Source organism: Sardina pilchardus, chromosome 8 (genome assembly GCF_963854185.1).
Source record: "Sardina pilchardus chromosome 8, fSarPil1.1, whole genome shotgun sequence".
Classification (NCBI taxonomy): Eukaryota; Metazoa; Chordata; class Actinopteri; order Clupeiformes; family Clupeidae; genus Sardina; species Sardina pilchardus.
This window is the reverse complement of record NC_085001.1, coordinates 18503243-18524279: the sequence shown is the minus strand read 5'-3', so window position 1 is coordinate 18524279 and position 21037 is coordinate 18503243. Positions and strand designations below refer to the sequence as shown.

Here is a 21037-nt window from a genome sequence, read left to right as displayed (position 1 = left end):
AAAAGAATAACAAAAAACATAAAAAAAAAAAACATTTGAAATCAAATTAAATCTCAATAATGAAAGAAAAAAAAAGGTGAAAGAGAAACTTCCGTGGCTGCGAGTGCTAAAAAGCCTGTGCAGCTAGGCCACCGAGACTCGCGTCACAGGAAGTCTTGGTTGCGCCGAGATGGTGCATCTGTTAGCCCGAGGGCCCCAACCGCAGTGGAACAAGGTGTGAGGGAGTGATGGCGTGAAAACCGCAGCTTTGTTGCTCTACCTTTGTTTGGCTTTTGAGCTGCTCGAGGCGCTGTGGCTTGTTTCAGAAAAAAAAAAAAAAAAAAAAACACCCAACCCACCGGCCCCCCAACTGCTGCTGCTGCTGGGAGAGGTCTCGAGGGAGAGCACCACGCTTGTCATTAACAGTCATTTCCCTCGCAAAACACAGAACAGGATCAGCGCCATGCCTGATGAGACCGCTTTTTCCTGTCATCTGCATGCCTACCTGCATCTCCTCAGGATGTGAGGCTGTGTGGCGGGGTGCTTGTGGTGGGGCTTTGGGTGTGTATGCGTGTGTCTCTATGTCTGTACTCATAGCAAGGAGGGGGGGGGGGGGGTGTTTTGCATTTACAATGTCAGAGGTGGCAAGTGGAATGCAAAAAAAAAAAAAAAAGGCAAAAAAAATCTTGACAGAACATCAAACGAGTGTCTGCGCTGACATGGGAGTCACAGCAAGCGGAGAGAAGCACCGGGTCTCAGATGGAAGAAATTTGTGGTTTCGTTGAGTGATTATAAGACGAATGGCAGAACATGACCTAGTTACTAACTTTGCATGCTTTTTGTGAACCACATGCTCATACTGGAGAGAGCTGTTGGGTTTTTTTTTTATATGGTAGTGGTGGTGGTGGTGGTGGTGGTGATGGTGGAGGGGGCTTCTGGGTTGTGTTACCGGCAGAATCATTTTTGAGAATCAGTGTGCAAGATTCTTTAATCGAAACCTATGTCTCAACGTGACTCGTCACTGCTTCCTCTGGCCACTGGAAAGAACAGAGCAGGTATTTCAAATGAGAATCTCAACGAGGGCATGATGTAAGTGGAGACCTTTTTAAAAAGAGACCGCTTTTTAAAAATGTAAATGCGCGTAGGATTTTGATTGTTCGTATTAGCCTGGGAAGTTTAAGAGTGCAAGTCTCAGAGAAGCAGAGGAGGAGGGGGGAAAAAAGCTACATCAAATGTGTCAACACACACACACACACACACGCAAAAATAAATTATGAAATAAAAAATTAAATAAAATAAACAGCAGGCATTCAAAATCCCACACTGGAATTCACCAGGGCCATAAAAGAAACATTTTAGCGCTAGTGTTAAACCCTGTCAGCCCCGGGCTCCCCCTAATTTCAGGCTTTGTTTACTTGGCGGTGGAGACTCTCGGGGCTCGGCGAGGCCTGCAGGCCTTTTGTCTGGCGGTGAAGGAGGTCTACACTCCGCCTGCAGCCATCCGCCGCAGACGCTTTTTGTTCCTTTTTTCTCCTGCGGAGATTTGGCCACGGGTCGCAGATTACAGGCAAACCAAAGGCATCACAGCCATTTCCTGTTTTGTTACACGTTAACACGAAAAAAAAAAACTAAACAACTGTAGTTAGCAAAACGGAGACTCGAGAGTTTCAAAGAAACGTTCTGTATGGCAGAGGGAAACAATGGCAGACAGACGAAGCCTCTGAACTGGATATTAGAGATGGGAACTCGGTGAACTAATGACGCCTGAGCATGTGCACGAAGATTGACTAGTCCTTGTAAATACTGTTCCGTAATGAATCCGCTAAATTGCATAAAACACAGGTGATTATTCTTCCCCAAAGCCAGTGATTAGCCTTTCATACTCAATGGAGCGGTCGAAGGGTTGTCCTCAGTCATGTGCATTCAAGACATGCCACGCATATGCATATACCTTTATTAATATGCCACTGTGCAATAAATCACAGTAATTTAGTGCGCTCCCTCCACTGCATAATAATACCATCGAGGGAAGAACAGTCCATGCCGCGACAAGAGGCAGCGATTTAGAATTCAGCAGGGGTGAAGACGGAAAAAAAAAGAGTCAGAGAAAAACAGATGAAGAGGAAAGAGAGAGAAAAAAAAAACGAAGGAAAGGAACCAGACAGAGAGGGGGGCAAAAACAGCAGCCGAAGCCATTTTTAATAAGAAAATACAGCTCTTCAGTGACAGTGGAGCTTCTCGACTTTATTGAGTTGCACATGCTATTAACCTCCCCTGTAAAGGCGGACGGCAGATGAGATTGTGCTCGACAGCAGGGAGGTAAGCGATCCTGATTCTCATCGGGTAGCTTCGCCGGTACTCCCCCCCCCCACACCCCCCGACCGCTCCACCCCCACCACTGCCCCTCCACCCTGCTCCCCTTAATGAGCTTTTAATGTGGCCTTAAGGTTGGAGCAGGAAGTAGAAAGGAGGCCGGTCCGATTATCTGAATAAATGCCTCCGCAGAGGATCCAGGCAAACCAGGAGACATCCCTCACCTCTCCTCACGGAGACGGGCACTGATCGCTCTCTCCCAACAGACAGACGCCTGTAATTGGAGCGTTAATTTACGATCAGGTCTTAGTTGGATAATGATATTGAGCATTGTAATTTGCTGATGCAAATTGTATGTTATAATGGACCATAAAAGGCACAGTAATATCTAGGAGAATTGCCAAACACACTGAGCATTCATTACAGTGCTCATTAAAGCATTCAAGGCTGCGTTAAGAGCTTTTGTAGATGGAAGTAAGCATGTAATCGAGGCCTGATTGTGCCATAGCACAAGTATCACAGCACAAGATTCAGATATCGGTTCATTTGTAGAGAGGCCAGCTACAAAAACACATGCTATTGTGATTAAGACTTAGGCATTTTCCTTATGGCAGGTTGAATAAAAGACTTATATATGTCAGCTATAATAAACAAGGTACTTTGCTTCTACATCCTTAAAATTCTTGCATAAAAAGCGTTATAAAACATTAAATGTGCTCTCTATAGTGCATCCAATTATAGCGTTCAATATTGCATCATTATTCTCTATCACCCCATGAATAACAATATCAAAAATATCACTCTCTAAATCCTTGCACAGAATGGATTTTGAATGCAAAAAACATTATGGTTAAATTACATTGATTTGATAAAAGCTTTTGAATGAGCATTAAACAGAAGCTGGAAACGTGGAGGGGCGATAAATCTTGGGTATGCTTAGCGCCCCTTCTCCAGGTGGCTAGCGGCAATGCTACATGCAAAACAGTCAGCCTGAGGAGCAACTCCAAGTGGCAAAAGCAATTAAGAGTAAATGTGGAACAAATGAGGCATTCTAGCACTTTCTGTGACCGGGTCATCACGTGGCCATTTTATTCAAACGACCTCTCCAATAATACCCTTTGTGCTCTGCGGTTTCAATGCATCTCCATTGGAGGGAGGAGAAAGGGGGGTCGAGAAAAATATATGAAAAGAACCCGTTCAAGGTGAAAATGAAGTTTCCCCTGACTGCCTGAATGAATCTGGCCTCCTCCATTGGGTTGTGCAGTCACTGGAAAGGATTTTTCAAACCGCCATTCAGAAGGGCCCCCAAAAGCCTAAAGCCTTTATCGGGGGGAGCCCGCGTGATTGATGTGTTGTGGACCCTGCTGTGGTTAACAGCAATTTTTATCTGTTGCTAGCGGCAACAGCCCAGGTCCCCGAGCGAGCGCACAGCAGCAGGGCCTCTGCTCTGAAGCGGGCCCGCACACGGGGATAAACAAATAGGTTTTTCAACCCCGGACAGCCCTCATGGCGCAAGCTCTGACAGACACAGCCCCACAGGAAAGGCGGACAATGTCAGTGCTTTAGCCCCCGTCCTGCTGGGCTATTGGTTTCTTTTACTAATTTTCACTGTGTGCAGAGGCCCATGTTATGCGGACACCTGCGAGGCCTATAAAGGCACTGGACTTTTTGGGTGGGGGGTAGAGGATGGGGGGGGGGGGGGGGGGGGGTTCACTGGATGGGATTATGGAGGGAATGCAAGAGGATATGGTGAAAGTCAATACGAGCTGAGAAGAGGTTGAGATTGAATTGCTGTGGTTGCAGGACAAAGGCTGTGCTCTGCTTAAGGATCCAAAGGCCATAGGGTATTTCTCCACACAAGCTGTGGCTAAACAACCTTTTCCATGCTCAAACAAAAAAAAAACTACAACTCAGGCCATGTGTTCCTCATGACTGAGGGACTTTGAGTAAACAAGGATGCATTCATTTCAAAAGGTAATCTAAGGAATCAGGGCTACTTTGTTGAAACAGCCAGTGCTTTTACAGTGCACTCCTGCAATCATATGACATAATCCTCTCCGCCGATAAGGACCTCCGTTTTCAAAACTTCCAGGAAAGACGAGAACATCAATTTGGACCAAAGACAAAGGTCGCGAGTGCCAAATCAATTAAACAAGTTCTGTCCATTTAGTTTCTTTTTCGAACAAATCGCTTAGTAAATGTTGTGCTTAATTGTGGATTAACCTAGCGTGAAACGCATGTACATATGCCAAAGCACGGTAATGAGAAACGGGTGTGTGCAGAGGAGCAAAACAAGAGAAAGAGGACCAGCTGTCTTCGTAGTGCTCTGGGTGAACCCAAACACACGCTTCAGGTTTCCACTTAAGCACAAAACAATGCAACAAACCTTCTCAAAACACACACACACAGATACGCCGATCACTTAAACATGCTCCAGTTTATCCTAAAGAGAAAAATAAACAAAGGCTTGAACCTTAACGATTTTGACTACGGGGTTACGAATATATACACCTAGGACAAAATGAGACGGCAGACTATTTTTCCATTTGTGCAATCTGTCTGGCCCTCCATGCTTTTGTGGTCCCTGCACAGGAGATTGGCCGCCTAGATATGGCAGCAGAGATATTCTGACACTTGGCCATCTATTTCAGCCTCCGGCGAGGTGCGGTACGGAGGAGTGCTGCTTTTATCTGGGGGGCCTGGGGAAGCAAGATAAATCACCCTCCTCAGAGCCCATCTTCCACAATAAAAACAAGCAGGTAGCGACTCAGGAAATGTGCGTGATAGCGTCTCCGCGGCCCGGGTGACATCATAATAAAGCCGTCGGATGGAGCACCGGCGATGGGCGGCCTGGGCCAATAAACAGCCACGCGTCTACGGCGTCTTCGAGGCGAGGCTATGCCATATATTTCATGTTGAGTCAGCAGTGGCCACGCTTTCAGGAGATCAAGTTGCGGGCTTTGTCTTTAGGAGAATGAATGAAGAAGTATGTCGCCTTTGTCCAAATGACTAAACCTGAAAGCAGCATACATTTATACAACTGGGCTATTTCATTTTGTCACGACAGATAAGACAGGGACAGAGAGGCGCAGACACACCAAACACACTTACCTTCAAGTAGAAGCACCACTTAAAGAGTTTCTTCCACAACTTACCATTCACCATTAACAATATGAAGGCTACATTTTCATACAGTAAACAGCAACACATAAAACCGCTAAAGCTGACTTCAGCACCCTTTCAGAATCCTGGGACGGAGCCACTTTCTCCGGGTTCCACCCACTGTAGTGATGAGTAATGTGCTAAATAAACAACCCCCGAGGCCTGGCCGATAAATCACGACTGGTAGTTATCTGTTTAAAATACCCAAGATAGTTCTGGAAGGTTTTATTTTACTCCTCCGTGTCCCTATCTGAAATTGTCAGGCCTCACTTCTTTTTTTTCTTCTTTAGATCTGAATGTAGGTGTTGCCCTGAACTTCACAAAATACCAGGGCCCTGGCAGGCAACATAGACATATGGTGGGCAAAAGCAGCAGAGGCGTTATCACCTATAGGAGAGGAAAACAAACTGTCGGGAGAGATTTGTTATTTTTTTGCCTCTTGGTGCCTGGTGACAGATAAAAGCTCCCAGGCTAATGTTTTTCTGTGAAACGGGGGCAGGCTAGGCTACGCCGATTGGGACCCTGGGCTGGCCATCAGATAACCCTGCTCCTGCCATCCTCATGGTTCATCTCCCTTCTCTCCCCCTCCTTCCCTCCTTCTCTCTCTCTCTCTCTCTCTGCCTCCTCCCTTTCCTCCTGCCAGGGCCCTGTTCCCTGTTTACCGCTGTGGCTCTCGCTGGCCGGGTCCCTGAGAGGCCCCTGAGACCCCGTGGTGGAGCCCTGGGCACCTGCAGATAAGGCTGGCCGGCGTGCTGCGCGGCACGACGCATAACAGCGTGAACAGCCCAGCGTGAGCAGCTTGCGGGCGGGCGGGACCCGAGACGGCCCCAGAGAGCCCCCCCCCCCCCCCCCCACCACAGATAACGCCACCAGATAGGCAGACGGGAGGCTTGACAATGTGACACTTCCTGCCCTCCACCCTGACATCCTCCCAACCGCCGGCCAATTTTTTTTTTCTTTCCCCAACCTTCCTCTTGCCTCTCTTCATTTTTTTTTTCTCTCTCTCTGGGTCTTTCTCTTTCACTCTCTCTCTGTGTCAAGAAGATGAGGAAGGGAGGAAGAAAGGGAGGAAGAGAGAGAGGGAGGAAGAGAGGGAGGGAGGGAGGGAGGGAGGGTCTCGCCTCCACCTTCCCAAGTCTGATCTGACAGCTAATGCCAGAGGGTCCACAGAGGCTTGTGAGAGGTCACTTTTTGCGGTTTGTTTCTTCCTTCACAGTGTGTAACCATGAGGACTGAGAATGTGACACGCCATTTCATGCAGACACACACACACACACACACACACAAAAAAAAGCGAATGTGCCTTATCTCAAGCACCGTGTGTGTGACTGTTCAAAAATACTCTTTATACAGCTGTCATCCGCTGATAAGCATTGTCAACTCACATCAGATAATAGAGTTCATTTATTAACTCTGGGGTTATAGTGAAGACTATTGTCCTGAACACAAAACTCTATAAAAAAAAAGAAGAGACTCGGATTGCACCAACCTTTTCTTATCTTTTTTTAAACGCCCATTTCTGCACAAAAGGCGATTGTAATAGTATCAATCAAACCCTTATATCATGCGCCACAATCACAGAAATGATCTGGAATTTAATCACTTTTGCGTAACATTACCGTCATGCTGCCATAAACCTTGGCAACAAGCATCGCATTCTTCCCCGTGCACGAGTCAGGGTGTGTCAGGATGACTGCTTTGTGACACAGGCGCATATTTATGAGTGCCTGCCAACGACGACTTTCAAGTAATATAAATAGCCCACCAGTGACACCTTGCTAGAAATTGCTGCTAGGATGAAAAGACTATTCTACTTTCTCACTTCCTCGCAGTCACACATGGGAATACACAACACAAGACGCCACCACAGGTGATATTAGGCCCGCGCGCATCTCCAAGCAACAGCAGACATTTTACAAAGTGCATAATTAGAGAGAGAGAGATACAGAGAAAGGGAGAGGGAGAGAGAGAGAGTGTGTGTCTGGAAGAATCAATGCACCAGGGAGACCATCTCAGCGGAGATGGCTTCTGAGGAATTAGGAGAGTGCTCTGGGAAGACGGCATAAAAAGGGCTACAGCGGTGGCAGCAGCCAGCGGTGCAAGACAGAGACATAAGACACTTTAACTGCCTGAGTGCGGAATGAGATTGCTGTAAATAAAAAAAAAGGAGAAGATGGGGGCCATTTACTTAAGGTGCAGCGGGACACCTTTGTACAATTTAATCAGTCAGTCATCCAAGAGTGATGTCCCTAATATCATGATTTCTCCATTACTCTATTTAACATAATTAAAATGTCTACCTGTGGGCCCATAAAAGTGGCCGTGGAGATTGTAATTCTGCCATAAAGCCATGAAGCATGAAAATGTCACTTACCGAGTAGCCGCGCCCTGACAGCGAGTGAGTCGAGCTCTGTGGGGGGAAAAGAGAGAGAGAGAGAGAGCGAGTGAGAGAGTGAGAGTGAGAGGGAGAGAGAGAACAGCGGTGACCTTTAAGGACTGACAGAGACATGATGAAGCCGCAGCACTTTAATATCAATATGCGCATTAACCTTTTCCCTCCCCGCGCACGGCCAGCCGTGATCCCATTCACTCGCGCGGCCCTGTGCGTTCACCGCACACGGGCCCCCCGAAACGTGTCAGATCATAAATGCAGAGCGCTCCGTTTGCGGTCGGGGAGAAAATGATGGAACACGATCTGCTGCGGTTGGCAATCTATTGGCTGGAACGACTCCTATCTGGGGGAGTAATCTAGTGCTTTTTGTTCAGGCGTCTGCTGTGGAGCTCAACCTGTTGGGGGGCTTGGACAGCTTTCAAGGCTGATGTCAGTGGCTTTTTACAATAACACCACTTCCAAACAGTTGCATATCTCTTAGTCATTACCAAACAGATAAGGGCAAAATGCTAGGTTTCATGTTGTTTGTTGTTTCCTTTAGAAGACAGTACCCCCAAGCAATAATGTGGATGAATAATCAACTGTGTGTAGATTAACTTGATCGAGCCCATGGCTTTAGTGAAGAAATGTGGGGCCGCAATACAAACCTAATATCTCACTATACATATTAAATGTATACATTTTTGGCAGTGGAACAGCTCTGGGATAAAATTGGCCATTAAAAGCCACGGTGAGCCATTTCACCTATATGACTTAGCTGAACATCCTGTTCAGAAAATAGTTATGCATCAAGTTATGTCTGCACCGAATTCTCATTATTTAGTAATCTTCTAATCTCTTTACTTGTCTGATATCTTTAACTAGCAACAAGAGGACTTTCTTGAAGCTCTCACAAGGAACAACCACTTCTTCCTCTCAATTTGCCATGCCGTTGCATCACCGTAAGATGTCAAACTCTCACACCTTCTAAATAATGAACGATTCACTTGGTGAATAGAGTAAACATCTAAGGGTGCTTGGAAGAGTTTGAAGTGAGTCCTCAGCCCCATCTCTGAGAATAGTTTCAGCCTTTGAATAACTGTCATTCATCCCAAAATTCTGGAATGAATAATTTAGGGAGTGAGACGCCTCGGTGTGCACTTCAACACAGTGTGTAATTCGGAGAGTTGCTTCACCTCAGTGCGCCTGGCGCCTCTATACCTCCCGCTCTCGCTGTGAGGAGGCAAGTGACTCGACTGGCACCTCGGAAACCCTTGATGAATGAAGCCTCGGGACACAAGTCCTTCCACAGTTCATTCCACTGACTGAGGGCCGCGACTCGGGAAGTGTGTGTGTGTGTGTGTGTGTGTGTGTGTGTGTGTGTGTGTGTGTGTGTGTGCGTGTGTGTGGAAGGGGGCAGGGGGGGTGGCGGGTGGTGTTGGAAGGTTGGTGAGGTGGTGATGGCAGTGGCGGGTGCAGCGGTGGTGGAGCGTTTTCTGTCACTTCGGGCACAGTCAGAATACCAATCTCCACATCTCCCTTACGTTCCCCTTTCTCCCCTCCCTCTCCCCCTACCCCTTCCCCCCCTTCTCCGTTTTCGATTGGCAATTTCAACCACAGTCTCAGGAGGGGACTTTTCTGCTAGACCAATTTTGTCCTTGCCTCGAATTCAATCCCAGCGCACCCCTTCTAGCCTCCCACACCTGCGCGGCGCTTTAGCCCTCATCAGTGGCTCTGTTCCCTCTGATTTGCAGGCTGCCCCCACTGTGACAATTAAAGAGGTGTCCCGCTGCAAACCGGAAATGCAGCTCTGCGGGAAGTGGAAGACTATTCCAGGTCTCGGCGCTCTCCCCTCCTCTCTCCAGACGGAACGGGGGAGGAGTGGTGGAGAAAGGCACCAAATGGGGACAACCATGGCACCCCCCCCCCCCCCTTCACCAAAAGGGGCAAAAGTGAGTGTGTGTATGTGTGAGTGTGTGTATGCGTGCGGGCATGCATGTACGCATCTCTTGGGAGGGCAAGACTATTTGGAATTAGCCTTACAATGCAGGGCTCAATCAAGTTTGGGGCATTTGGGGAGAAAAGGGCGGCTTATTTAAATGATAATGAGGGACAATGCATTCGATTTAGTGTGGCTGAATCGTGAAGGGGAGGGAGGGCGGGAATCCATTAAAGCAGCTGCGGTTCATAAGCCACAGGGTTGGGATACATCTAAACACTCTCTCTTAAAAGCCATTATACATGGCTCTCAATGGATTTCTGCAGCGCTTAGGACTTCAAAAGGGTTCAAGAAGCTGTCCCAGGCACAGGGGGTGGGATGGGGGCGTAGGGGGAGGCGGCTAGTGGATGAGTCCAGAGAGGGTGGTGGTGGGTGGGGGGGTGGGTGGGTAGGGGGTTGGGGTTTGCTCATGACGCTGGCAGAGTTTTAGGGTTAACTAAACAGCCCCGGAGGACAGAAATGTTGATAAATCCGCCCCTTAATCCTTTCCCCATTTCCACGCCCATCCTCCCTTGGCCCCTCAAAGCCCTGGTGACAAGTGGGGTGGGGCTCGGTCACCCCCCCCCCCCCCCCCCCCTCCAACCCCCGGGGGCCACGCTATTGGTTTCCTGAGGCTCTAGTAGCCGCAGCGGGGCCAATCAGGCTCTGTGGAGCATGAAGTGTGGAGCCCAAAACAGGGGCCCAGATCCAGTGGGTCATGCTTCTGCTGCGGCAGAGGGAGATGGTAGGGGCCGGGCTTGGGTTGGGTTGGTGAGAGACCCCATCTGTGTCGATCCTCTCCTCCAACTGTGCAGCCGCCCCAAACCCGCCTCGCCATCTTTCCCCGGCGCTACTGAACACAGATGCACGGCAAACTCCCCTCCAATTTCCCTAATCCCTCCACCACATGGCTCGGGAGCCCCGCTGAACCAGAGGGCAAAACTGACCTTGTCTAAGCAAACAGATAAAGACCATGTGCCATATTTCGGAAGCCTGTAAAAATATCACGACTCGTCGTCGTTGCGGCGGTGGGGGGAAAAAACGTGGTTCTTGTTTGTCTCGATTTCCTTTTTGGCGCGGGGCGAGAGAAATCCGGTTTGCTCGTCGCCAGAACATCATTAGATAGCTTGAAAGACTTTGAAGTGGATATCAGAGTGTTTCTTTGTGCATCTTTGTGTATGCTTTGGCGAGAACTATCATGGCGGAAAATGTTACAGACGATTTTCATGGAGCCTGCGAACAACAGAGAGACGGTGTTTACAGAAAACGTTTAGTGGCACTGGCCAACACATCTTTTTCTTTTCTCTTTTTTTGGGGGGGGGGGGGGATGGAGAGATGCCGGCAGAATGACAATATCCAGTTTAGAGAGACGGATAGATATGGATCGCACAGGCACAGCGATCTGCTTTTTCTTTTACGCCATTCATTTGGCAGGAGATTAGAGAGACATGCCATATCTAACACCGTCAGCGATTACAGCATGCAATTTTCAACAGCTCCCCTACCAGCCCCCTTTCACTGTTGCATTTCCCTGTCAGAGCTGTCAGCCAGCATCTCCCTTTTATCTGCCAAGCCTGCCTTCTCCTCCTGACTTTTTCATTAAAAAACAGCCTTTTACACAAATTCATGAGGAATGGCAAGAGACAGAGAGAGACGAAAGCGAGAAAGAGAGAGCGCGTGTGCGAGAGAGAGAGAGAGAGAGAGAACGAGTGAAGGGAAGAGAAAGAATAAGACATGAAGAGATAGGCGGGAGGTTATTTCCTCACTTCTTTAATTTTCCACGGGATTCTGAATAGCTTAAACAATGCACTTAATATGTTCATTAAAATCTTTTCTTTTCCATTATTTTTTCCCTCCATCAGTGCAGCGCAGAGACAGCGCCTTCCCTCTCGGTCTCTCCAGCTGACTGAACCGTCTGATTGAATTTGGGCTGGTTTGGGAGGCCTGGTTGACAGGCATTAGTTAGGAAGCATATTCTACATTCATTTAAAAGGCGCCGCATGGGATTTTGCATAAATTCTCATTACTTTCCCCCCCTGATCCCAATTGCATTATTTTATCCTGGTGCCAGCAGTCAGCCTCAGTCACTCCTCTGCGAGCGCTGCCCACTTATCTCGGCAGTCGGCGAGCATATGGACAGGATTGGGACGATGATTGGAAAGGCCTTTAACTCCCCGTGCGGTTGGGTCAGTCGACTGCCTCACACCTGCTGGAACATCACTTTCCACTATAAAAGGCGAAAGCCGCGTCTGAATGCCAACACTCCCTAGCATCGGCTCCCTCTCAGCCGGGCTCTCTCCCTCCCCGGCGCAAGGTTAGCGCTAAATGCTAATAAATAGCACATTTGAAGGACGATGGCGCTTTGGGTCGAGGTCACCGTACACCACTTCCCTCCCATCTCTCTGCAGAATCGTGGCCGCTGACATTTTTTCGCCTGATGGAAGAGTGAGGTGGCTGAGAGAGAGGCCTGGGCCCTGGGCTCAGGGGAGCTTACCTCACTGAGTCGGTCTCTGGAGTTGCTCCGGTGAGGCTTGCCCAGCTCCTGCATGGCCTCCTCCTCAAGGTTCCGTCCTGGTCGGCCTGGAAACCCTTTGAACTGTGAGGAGGGGGGAGAGAGAGAGAACACGAGGAGCTTGAGTTCAGCGTGCAACAACTATGACGGCATGGCAGAAACATCCGAGGACATCTTGCTGCCATTCCATCTGATCTGTATCAGGTCTTTGTTGTGGATTTGGGTAGGTCACTTATTGCAGTTTGAATACATGCAAAACAGTTCTCCCTTTAGAAAAACTGTTCACCTGCCTACGACCTTTGGACTGGGCACTGGGCCACAAAGACAACAGAAACAAATTCGCAAAAATAATGACACAATCGCAGAGATAATCCATCTTATCAACAGCAGACAGTGTTTGGGGTTTTTTGTGCACACATCCAGAGCCGTTCATCCCCACTTTTCCTGCCCCGCTTCCTCCTAAAGGGCTCGCACACCTGAGGCTTGGCTCGCCAGAGGAGCAACATGGCAGCAACCCATATTTCACCGAGCGAGAAGTGATGATGGCTGTGGCGTGTGTGTGTATGAGTGTGTGTGTGTGTGTGTGTGTGTGTGTGTGTGTGTGTGTGAGCGCACGGTTGTTGAAGAAGGGAGGCTGGCACATAACCCTGCTGCAGGTGCGCAGCATCCTATCAGCACATTGTACCCCTCTACTCCTCCATCCCTCCCTCCCTCCCTCCCCCAGAGGAGGATGGGGAAGGCTGCGGGGCGTAATCCATTTGACTAGCAGCTTGCCAGTGGGTCCCTTGTGGCTCCCAGGGTGGCACGCTCAGTCTCCAGATCTCCACTGCAATTTAAGCAGATCACTGCTACAATTAACCTTTCCTGGTAAATATCAATTATGGCCCCCGGCTAGGTAGAATTAAAAGGGTCATCAGCTAATCTGACAGGTCCTGCACACCGCCACCTGGCCGCCAAAGGCAGGGGTGTTTGCCTGTCCTTCTGCCGCTCGGTAACAAGCCAAACCAGACACAATTCCCATTTAATTACCCCGGCAAGCGCCGGACAGGCCAGCTGATTGGATGGATAAATTACCTCTCTGATGAGGTCAGTGGCGAGAGTTGCCAAGACACAACTGGGAATAGCTCAAAAAAAGAAAAAAAAAAAGATAAATGGAAAAAAATAAAACTGTCACACGACCTGGCAGACGCAGAAATAGCTGCAGGTGGCACAAATCATGGCTGACTGCGGTGTAGTCTGAGGACTTTCTCCCAACTCCCTCTGACAGACTGACAAGCTAATCAGTTCCTCTGTCTGGGAAGTCGGCATGAGGCGTGGTTGGCTCTTTCCGTGGCCGCACCAGAACACACACACACACACACACAGAAAAAAAGGAACGGCTCAAGTGATTGAATCGTGGGAGTAACAGGAACCCACCACTGATTGTTTTTGTTTATTTAGAATCAGGGCTGATAAATTACAAATAAGCATTTGCACCCCCCTCCCCACCACACACACACACACACACACACACACACACACTCCCCCACCCTCCCCTTTTTCCCGCCTTCTGCTCCTCACGGAAGCGGCTCCCCAATCAGGCCGCTCATTGATCAGAGGCAAATGTCTAATTAACCGTCAAGTTTAATTACGTGCTCTCTTAGACGCGTTTCCATGCTATTGTTTCTGAAGAATGTGAAAAATTAACTGGAGGCACAGGAGATTACACTCACTTTACCAGACATTAACATGCCAGACACTCTGTGATTAAGACAGCAGATAAGTGTGAGGGGGAGTGTTAATTGGGCGCTGTTTCGATCCGTATCTCTCTCTCTCTCTCTCTGTCTCTCTCTCTCTCTTCAGCTTGTTCCCGTCAATACCGGGGAGCAGCGAAACACATTACCTACCAGGCAGCCGAGAGCTCTGAGGTGCTTTACGAGAGGGGGGGGCTTATTCGGTGTGTGTGTGTGGTGACAGAGATCAAGGTCAACATTGTTCCCTCTTCGACTTCGAGGATCACGGAAAAAAGTCTTTGAAACGCTCTCTGGGTGCTCTGGAAGGCATTGTTCTCTGAGGCCCCCGCGTTAGCACTGCTTTTGTCCTGTGGATTAATTTGTTTACTGCGGCGGCGGCCGCAACAGCACAGCAGCGGTGATGGTGGGTGTGGGGGGGGCAAGGTTAAACAGGTCGAGTTCAAGCGTCGGCCGACGGTGGGGGCCTCGTTTGGAGGAGAAAAAAAAAAAGAAATAAGCGGCAGAAATATAAATACACAAGTAATGTCTATGTTTTACATGAATAATGCACTGGAAACGAGCTCCATTAGTCTCGGTATTGAACGTGTCTGCGGACGCTCTCCCGAGGCCTCTCGCCGTGCTCTTTAATTATCTTCAAAGGGCCCTCTAGCTTCTTAATTTCCCCCAAGTTGAGTGCTGACTTGGGTCTGCTCATTTACACAGAGCTGTGGGGTTTGTAAACCCCCCCTCACAACCGCAATCGCATAGGAGGGAGGGTGAGAGCGAAGAGAGAGAGAGAAAGAGTGGAAGAGAGAGAGACAGGGAGGGAGGGAGAGACAAAAAAGGAGGATGAGAGGAAGTAGGGGGAGGAAAAAAAAAAAGAAATCGGCAGCTTTCCTGTCGGTGCTGTGGTGAGAGGCTCTGAATGCATTCACACTGGGCCAAATCTCCTCTCCCCCATGTCGATCAATCCGCAGGCTTGCCGGTGGGGAGCTGGTGGCTGCTTTGTCGGGGGGATGCTTTGTTGTTCTGCTCTTTTGATCCCCCCTCACCTCTGCGGCGCGGCGCGGCCGGGGAAGCACGTCTCGGAGGGTCTATAACTCCCGGCCCATGATTACAGGCCGGCTTTCTTTCCCGAATCTCCCGCCCAAGCCGCCCTCCCTGCCCTCCCTCCCTCCCTCCCTCCCCTCCCCTCCTCTGCTCTGCTCTGCCCTGCCCTCCCTCCTTCCCTCTCTCTTCATCCCTCCGTCGCTGCCTCCTCTCACCTGTCAGCTGTACTCTCGGGGGCCGTGGCTGAGAATCACCGCGTGTCAGTCCCCATTACCCTGAGTCTTGCCCTCCTCGTCCCACTGGCTGGCTGGCTGGCTGGCTGCTGCGCTCCGCTCCGACGTCGTCGCCGGGGCCTCGGCAGCCCCCGTGTGCGCCGCGGGGCGGGGCGGTGGACGAGAGCGGGAGCCAGGGCGTTGCTTGAAGGGGGAGGAGGAGGAGGAGGAGGAGGGCCGTAAGGACACCGATCCTTCCTCTAATTTGTTCGGAAAAAGTGTCCTGGGCAGGAGGACCCTCACCCCCATTAACCCAGTGAAAGGCGGCAGCCGCCTGGGGAGGAGGGATGGAGAGAGGGAGGGAGGGAGGAAGGGGGAGTGTGGGGAGGGTGGAGGGCAGAGAGAGAGGGGGATGGATGGGTGGAGGGGGGGGTGGAGGGTGGGCGGTGGCCATGGCGGCTCTGGCAGAGGGGGCACCTCTGCGCTGCGCCACGCCGGCTCAATCTACCGGCTCATTATCCCCGGCACAGGCCGGGGCGCGCAGGAGTGCACTTTAGGGCCACAGGCCAAATTGATTCATCTGCCATCATTTTCTCCCGGCTCAGAAGTGGCAGCTGCTCGGAGTCGAGGGAGAGGAGAGGAGAGGAGAGAGAAAGGAGAGAGAGAGAGAGAGACAGAGAGAGAGAGAGGAGGGGAAGGTGCAGTGCCGGGGCTCCTGGCTTTGTTTCCTAGGCCTCGACATCGCCTCCTCCTTTTCATCCCCATCCTGCACTGACTACTAGCGCAACCCCCCCCCCCCATCCCATCCCCTCCCCTCTCCTCCCCCCACACACACACGGCCTCCCTTCCCACCCCGGGTCCCTTTCCGCCATCACCCCTTCACCCCCTTCTCCGCTTCTCAATTCCCTCTTGAGTGGCCCAGACTGAGGATTTCCCCCAAGAGTGGAGCAAAGCGGGGTCCACCGAGGGAATAAAACGGAGCCTTCTTTTGTTGTGTTTTCACGCCTTTTTCCTCTACATATGCTGACCCCAATATTCATAATACACACATTATTCAAGAAGTGTGAGATGACACGCACACACACACATGCACACGCACACACACACATACACACACACACACACAGAGAGAACTAAATCAGATATCAGATGAATGCAAACAAATCCCACACAACAGGATGCCTGTGCACAGTGTGCAGCACTCTGCCCAGGTATATGTATTTGCTTTACTAAAACGCTACTATGGGAAACCACTACGCAGGATCCCATTTCCACAGAAAGACCCTTAATGAGGCCACAGACACATGATCAGACCTTGGGGATGTGTATATTGGTGTCAGGCTGATGCAAACAGCACATGTGTCCTCTGCAGTGTACACTTTTTTTTAGACTTCAAACCTCAGCTGCCTCTTGGCCTACTTCACCAGTATCCACACACACACAGTCCCCCCAGCAGAGATCCCTGTCTCTTAGGCCCTGACTGTAACAGATGAACCAGGCAGGATCAGTGGGTCCCCATGGCTTTTCCTCGTCCTGGTCTTCTCTTGTCACCCCCTGCCATATGTCTCGTAAGGGGCAAAGGGGCTGGGAGGACACCTGCTCCTAAAACACGAGCCCTTCCCTCACCACCTGTCTCCGAGGCTCCGGCCCCCAGCGCCCACCCCCTCACCTGTCAGAGGGGGTAATTAAAGCCGTCTCTCTGCCCTGCATCGATAACCGCAGAGGGCCCTCCCAAGCTTCCCAGGGTGCACTTCTTCATGCTAATAACAACAATTAGGGCAGCCGTGTCGAAAGGCCGCCGAGATTATTAGAACAATGGCATGAGCAATACGTGGGATTTTTTTTATCTGATTTCTTCATGACTCAAGTCAACATTTAAACAGCAAATCTGCTCACTTCCTTTTCAAGGCTTGCACGCGTTGATTCCTGCGCTCACCATTAGCGTTGGAAAAAAAAGTAGCAACGTGTTTTGCAAATTCTTCTGAATTATAATGAGCAACATTCAAATCACCCTCTCTCTTTGATGATGTGGTTTGTTCAAACTCCGGCATGCGTGGTTGCGGCTGTTTTGCTAGTCAAAGCTCCGACTTCATATTCAAAACAAAGAAAAACACTTCGGCGAGTGTATAGTAGTAACATCACCATATGGACATAGGCCGATGCTTCAGAGACCATTAGTGATGTATATCCTCTGAAGAGTTGGGAATGTTTACAGCACATGGCAGTCTGTGGTTTCTCCTCCCCAAGCCCAAGGAGAGATTTAAACACAGGGGACAGCAGCGCAGACCACATATGTGTGGTGAAGAACCCTGACACACACACAAAAAAAAACCATCCTCTAACGGCTATTAGAGAGGATAGCGTGCACGTTCATCTGTTCCAATGAAGTGTGAAATCCGGATGGATGATGATTGAGGTGTTTGTTACATTATAATTGAAACAAAGTGTGAGATTTTTTTTTTTCCCCGGACCACTTTCTTCCACACAAATTGAGATTGAGGCATTTGCACCCTTGTTGAATGCACCGTCTATTCCGTGTTAAAAAAAACCTTGCCACCAAAGAAAACAGGCCTGAGTGCTGTACACAACACGACACCTCTCAGGCTCTTTACGCCAGCTTCCTGGCAGGCCATTTGAGGCTGCTGCCACCGTCCACCATTTGAGCCGACTGCTGATGTGAAAACGCATCCATGCTGCGCTGGAGATTGAAATCCCATCGGACTCTCACCCAAATGGCATTTTCAAGTGGAGGGGCTGAGTGAGGAGATCCATATGGATGCCAATGACCCGATGGCAGTGATGGATCAACTCTGGCCGGAGATCAACTGCTCACTGGGGGATACCCACGTGGGTGTGGTGTGTGGAGACAGACAGCCAGCCATTTGAAATACATTATACTGTATCTCAGGTCTGAAGAGATGGAAGTCCATCAGGTCAATTTCACTGCCTGGAAATAGATGGCTTATTATCACTTATATAAAGAGCTTCTTTTTTTTTTCTTCTCCCGCTCCTCTCTCTCTGTCTCTCCCTCTCAAAAATGTGACATTCACACCGTAAAATTTGCACCTGATGACAATGACACCTCGACTTTACAGGTAACCTGAGAAACACGAGATGTTCTTTAATTAAATCAGAAATCACTACATAGAGGAGCTCGAAGGTGCCAAGAAAAGAGGCTTTCAGATTATTAATTTACATGCCAGGACGGTAAAAAAAGGTGAAGGTGTTCTTGGCGATGGCGGGCTCCCAGAAGGTCTTCCGACCTCGGCGCTAACAGCACCTCTGAACTGGATGACTGATGTGTTGTGCTCGCGCACGCGGTCTCCGAGGGCACACTGTGCTCGCGTTCCACGGTACGGGAGACCGATAAAGTGATGGAGGACGGAGGATGGAGGGGGCAACAAGAGAGGGTAGGAGAGTGGGGTGGGTGGGAGATTGGGGTGGGTGGAGGTGGGGGTAGGAGAGTGGGGGTAGGGGTGGGGGGGAGACGGGGACCAGGGCAGGCTGCAGGCAACGCGCGAGAGAGGTGAAGGCGTTTTAAATCGGAGGCAGATGTAGCACATGTAATGAATCATCTTCACTTAGCACTGCTCCCCTCTGATGTCTGAGGACTCGTCTTGCCCTTGGAGGGAAACGTTTCCGGGACGTTATCTCATGCTGCACAAAAACGCCGGGGTTAGAGCATCACTCCAAGCATGTCTGTGTATGATCTTGGGTTTGAGAAAAAAAAAAAAAAAAAAAAAGTTTGTAGACTTTTTGTGCCTTTCTGAAGTTGAAATTAATTGAGTGTGTGCATGAGTGCACATCTCTCTCTCTCACTCTCGCTGTGTGTGTGTGTGTGTGTGTTTTGTATATTTCAAAGACTATACAGCAGCAGACAGCTGAGACAGTCTGTTCTAATTGACCTTTATTTGTATCAAAGAGGCGACTTTAAGGAACAAATCATGGTTGATTAAACGGAGCACAAAGGCTTTGCTGTCAGTGTTGCCGCTAGTTTGGGGCAATGCTATCTTTTTGTCTGTCACAGTGGGGGAAAAAATGTGATGCCACAGACTACTTGCACCTGAAAGCCACCGAACCCGTTCCTAAAATAATATCCTGCATGAAACGGCAAATGTCCCGGATACATGGCAGCTAAAGCAGAACCATGCTAACATCTGCTGTGGCCAATAATTCCCCAGCAGCTGCTATGATCCTCACGTCACTGTTGCTGCTGTACTGAGAGAACAGTGGTGCTTTCAAGGGCAGGGCTCTCTGAAGCCCTCCGACAGCATTCATAATTGATGCTATGGTCATGCTCCTAATGTCATTGAGCAGAATGAAATGAGAGCGGCATGGAAATGCATTCAGAACGTCATCCCGTGATCCAGGAGGAAGCTCCAACAGAGTTAGAGACGCAGGCCCGGCGCTCGTCTCAGACGCTCCTGTTGGACTCGTCTGCACTCGAGGACTCGGTGACTCATGAACCTTGAGGGTTCTTCAGCTGGCTCTTACAGCAACTATGTTCTACTTCAAGGTGCTCTGCGATGACCCTGGGTGTTTCTCGATTGTTGCAAATGCTACCTTCAAGATTTCTTCTGTAACAGCAAGAGTGCCGTGTCCTGCAATTGTTAAAAGAAAACCCATCTGAGAGAGACAGACAGTTCAACTATGTTTACGGACATTTCCAGACTTAATGTGAGAATTTTGCTTGCAAACATAAGTCCTCTTTCAGTGGGCACTGAAGTCCTTATCGAAAGTACCAGGCTTGAATAATTACCTTGCAAACAGCAACAGTAAAAAGATAATACAAAATAAAAAATAAAAAATAAAAAAAAGTAGGTTGCTAACCGATGTATTCCTACAATGTATTTGTCACTGTTTAAAGTGTTACATTTTTCCTGGGTATCCAACCAAGAACAGTACAAAAACTACAGTGTAAAATGGGGATGGTTAGTGAGAACAACAGGTGTGTTTATCTTTCCTACATTTGACTTATTCCATCAAAATAAATGTAAGGATAATGTATAAACTGGTTACCCTTCTATAAAAAGGCCTAGACTATGCCAAGCCACTTTACAAAGAATGTAAGAAATATGAGACTATGAAAATAGTCTCGAAAACTATTATGCGTTAAACCAGATGGGACACAACTGGCTTTGCTGTGACGGGCAAAATAATGATCTCTCGACTTAAGATGGATAAACCCCATTGTGTTAATAAGGATAATGGTACACTAATGAGCTTACTTGGGATTAATCAGTGCATCCTACAGAGGGGACTCTCTCTCTCTTTCTCTCTTTCTATCCATCTCTCCTCTCTCTCTCTCTCACTCTCTCCCTGTGTCTCTCTGTGTCTCTAGGAAAATAAGGACAATCTATTTAAGGGGAACTTTGTACCAACAAAGCCAAGGAACTCCTGAGAACAGAGCACACAGTGGCATGTGGATGTGTGTTCCAAGGAGTTTGGATAATGACTCCTTCGTGGTCCTTTGGTTCTGTCTCCGTGAACAGATGACGGTGAAATTGCACAAACATTAATGTCCCCTAAGGGTGGGGTCGCGCAAGTTGCACCACTTGGTGGCAGTAATAGACTATAGCCCAGAGCCAGATGGGCAGGGTGGGGGTTGTTTAGGTCCAATGGCCCCTGAGAGAGAGAGAGAGAGAGAGAGAGAGAGAGAGAGAGAGAGAAAGAGAGAGAAGAAAGAAAGAGACTGATTCACATAGCTAATTGTCTCCAGAATCGCATGGGGTAACCCTCGTCTGGCAA

General features: G+C 49.2%; 1 protein-coding gene across 8 annotated transcripts in view; it reads right to left on the bottom strand.

The window, feature by feature from the left end:
* The window catches only part of fbrsl1 (fibrosin-like 1), a 251886-nt gene that overhangs the window by 136192 nt on the left and 94657 nt on the right, over positions 1-21037 (bottom strand). For all 8 annotated transcript variants that reach the window (XM_062543054.1, XM_062543055.1, XM_062543056.1 and 5 more), the window contains exons 3-4: positions 12298-12399; positions 7829-7864 (exon numbers count right to left, since the gene is read on the bottom strand). In XM_062543054.1, coding sequence (XP_062399038.1) covers positions 7829-7864; positions 12298-12399 — 138 coding nt within the window. The remainder of the gene's footprint in view (positions 1-7828; positions 7865-12297; positions 12400-21037) is intronic.